At 33.8% G+C, this 3,581-nt stretch overlaps 1 protein-coding gene across 1 annotated transcript; it reads left to right on the top strand.

The window, feature by feature from the left end:
* Window positions 1-1,090: 1,090 nt before the first annotated feature.
* LOC131614207 (probable histone H2B.3) lies at window positions 1,091-1,701 on the top strand. Its single transcript, XM_058885830.1, has one exon. The coding sequence runs from the start codon at window positions 1,179-1,181 to the stop codon at window positions 1,584-1,586; it is 408 nt and encodes a 135-aa protein (XP_058741813.1). The 5' UTR covers window positions 1,091-1,178; the 3' UTR covers window positions 1,587-1,701.
* Window positions 1,702-3,581: the final 1,880 nt, after the last annotated feature.

The raw sequence follows: 3,581 nt of genomic DNA, 5'->3' as shown, positions 1-3,581 counted from the left end.
TTTAAGTTCATATCTAATGAACTCATATCCTTAGAACTCATACCACAATTCAATAAGAGAATGAAAGCATAAGTGTACCTGAGTTTGCCATTGAAATCATTGAAGGTTGCATGTATGTGATCTTCCGATTTGTAGAGTTCATTAGGGTTTCTTGAATCTCTTATGACGTGGAGGAAGAGAGAATCCTGATCAGATGCGTGTTTCAACCGCTCTACAAATGAGGACCATAACCATATAAATAACCGTAGGGTTAATAATTAATTTTCATTATTCTAATTTGACACTCATCAAATTAGACATTGACTTATGATATCTACACAATAACCTTTCATGACATATATGCCCTCAGCCATAAACTTAATATCAATTAGACCACTGTAGATTTGACTAATTAAATAATGGTCCCAATACATGTAATATTATATTTGTGACCCGAAATTCTAACAATCACTAGATCACATTTTCTCGTATATCAAATTTTTGGTTAATTTCTAATGCATCAGTGGTATCTACACATATTTCATTGTTATTGCATATTTGTAAAAGAGTTTAGACCAATTTATCCGGTACAAGTTACAAATTGGAGAACATACCAACAAGTTTTCTAAAAAAAGTAAAATACAAATCGAAAAAAATAACAATAAATTATTATTTACCAGATATTTTTTTCACAATTTTCTAGTAAACATATGCGGGGTGCAAAGTTCATCGAAATTCAAAAAATTTAAGAAAATGATAAATTAGTTAATATATTACAATGACAAAAATGAAAATATTTTACAAATTGTAGAGGTGGGAGAATAAATGTATGCGGTAAAGTTTTTATTAGAGAGGGGAGAAGCTTTTCTTTTCCTTCTCAAAGTTCCGAGTCCGGCCCAAATTCCCTTCATAAACAGACAAGCCTCAGCACCAAAATTCAAAGTTTAAATAGGCCCGCCAAAAAATTCCAAAAAAAATAAAATATGAAGCACGATACTCGATGTTAAAATATCCCACCAAAATGAAGCAACCACGTCATCAATCCGCGAACTCTAAAATCAACCAATCAGAACCCACCAACCATTTCTATATAAACAATTCCACACCCTATCAACAAATCACAATTCAAATACCAATCTCAATTTCTGTTAACCCTTCCCTCTCTAATTTCAATTTCCTTTCCCACTTTTCCATCATCCATGGCACCCAAGGGAGACAAGAAGCCAGCTGAGAAGAAGCCTGCAGAGAAGGCACAAGCCGTCAAAGCCGAGAAAAAGATCCCAAAGGACGCTTCCTCCACTGACAAGAAGAAGAAGAGAAACAAGAAGAGCGTTGAGACCTACAAGATCTACATCTACAAGGTTCTCAAGCAAGTTCATCCTGACATCGGTGTCTCCAGCAAAGCTATGGGAATCATGAACAGCTTCATCAACGACATCTTCGAGAAGCTCGCTCAGGAGTCATCTAGACTCGCTCGCTACAACAAGAAATATACAATCTCATCCCGGGAGATTCAGACTGCTGTTCGTCTTGTTCTTCCTGGTGAGCTTGCAAAGCACGCTGTTTCCGAGGGAACTAAGGCCGTTACTAAGTTTACCAGTGGTTGAATTCATATGTTTGTCTAATTTATCTAATTTAGGGTTTATGTAAAGTATATTTTGGATCTATTTGTATTGACGTAGTGATTGAGAAATATCTAATGAAACTTCATTTAGCCCTAAACTCCTTTTGATTCTTTTTATTATTTTATGCTTATATTTTGACTATTTGAATTTACATTGTGATTGAGTTCTGATTGCAATTTCTACCGGATGAGTAAGACTATCAGGTGAATGTGCCATGTGACTCTATCGTTGATATTTGCCACACGTTACACAATTGAACTGATAATATTTTGTTTGTTGATTGATTCATTCCTAAGAATTTGTATTATCCCTGTTTAACTGTTCTGATATGTTCAAGTTTTGGTGATATTAATGTGTTGCAATGTTTGATGAACTTGGATGTTTTTGGAGATCCAGTTTGTCAAAGTGAGCGAATACGTGTGTCGTTGTGTATCCTTTGTAAGTTTACGTGTTGTTGTTGTTTCGTCTCTTTGGTGTCATATGCTTTGATCCATATGCCGTAAAATGGCATCTTTACAGTTGGAAACATATGGTCCCGTAGCCCATAGTAACATTGTTAGAATAACCCAGGCCACTGTTTGATATATCTGTGACACCTACATTTTGGATTGATTGTCAAATATTGTGGCTATCGTGTGGGTTAAATTGTTTTGTGATTATTAGCAGAAAATCAATTCAGTGCTTATAGGGACATGAGATTGCTTGGTTCCGTAGCGAGTGCTGAAATAGCAACTTGATTTTGTTTTTTTTTTTTTTGGAAAAGCTAGAATTATTAACTAATGAAAAGAGACAAGGGATAAGCCATGCCAAGTCTAAATGGTATAAAAGTCACACCAGGACAAACCACCACAATGAAAGTTACGGATAAGGTGTATAAGGATAATATTACAAGAGAGAGAATGACACTCCTAAACTGTGCTCGCGGTGCGGTTTGGGCGGTTTTGACGAAAAAAATCATCCGAACCGCAAGAGAAAAAATAGTGCGGTTTGGTTTGGTTCGGTTGACTTTTAAAAAAATCCGAATCAAACCAAACCAAACTAATGCAGTTTGGTTCGGTTCGGTTGGTTCGGTTTTTTACAAATATTTTATTGAGCTATATATATATATATATATATATATATATATATATATATATATATATATATATATATATATATATATGACAACATAATTTTATATTTAGACATTCATACACTAACAAATAACAACAAAACTCGTCATAATTTGACAACAATTTTCCATGTAATATGTACAAATTAAATTAGACAAAAGTGGAATATTAAACATAAAATAATAGCATAAAACAATATAAAATTATTATAATGAAACAAAAAAATAGAAGAGACGAAAGATTAGTGAAGGTGAAAAAGAAAAAGAAAAAGTGTTGAGAGATTAGAGAAGAAGATGCGCGATAAAAATGAAACTGAAATACAGAACATTTACATAAAAATGAGAAAGTGAAAAAGAAAGAATATAGGAGAGTATAGATTATAAAAGAAGAGGGAAGATGTATGTCGCAAAGAAGGTGAAATAATGTTATTAGAGATTTGAGAAGATCGGGATTGAAATTATATGTGTGATGAGAAAATTTGTCGTATTCATAAGGCTAATGTATAATAGGTTTAATTTTGGGTTGGATGTGTGTTAAGTAAAATTTAGGTTGTAACATAATGCGGTTTGATTCGGTTTGGTTCGGTTTACAAAATACAAACTGCAAACCGAACCGAACCGTACGGTTTTGTTAAAAAATGATCCAAACTAATCCGAACCAAATGCGGTTTTTTGCGGTTTCGGTTTGGTTTGGTTTGGTTTGCGGTTTTCTATTGGGTTGGTTTGGTTTTGAGCACCCCTACCTAAACTAAAACAAGTGAGATTCACACCAATCACAAATTACTCCACACCCACTATAAATCAGCAACATATATGCCTAAAGGAGTTTTACTATCTCAAATCCAAACAGCCTGCAAGTCTAACTA

This window comes from Vicia villosa, linkage group LG1 (assembly GCF_029867415.1).
Source record: "Vicia villosa cultivar HV-30 ecotype Madison, WI linkage group LG1, Vvil1.0, whole genome shotgun sequence".
In the NCBI taxonomy this organism is placed as follows: domain Eukaryota; kingdom Viridiplantae; phylum Streptophyta; class Magnoliopsida; order Fabales; family Fabaceae; genus Vicia; species Vicia villosa.
The sequence above is the reverse complement of the archived record's forward strand: the minus strand, read 5'-3'. Positions and strand labels throughout refer to the sequence as shown.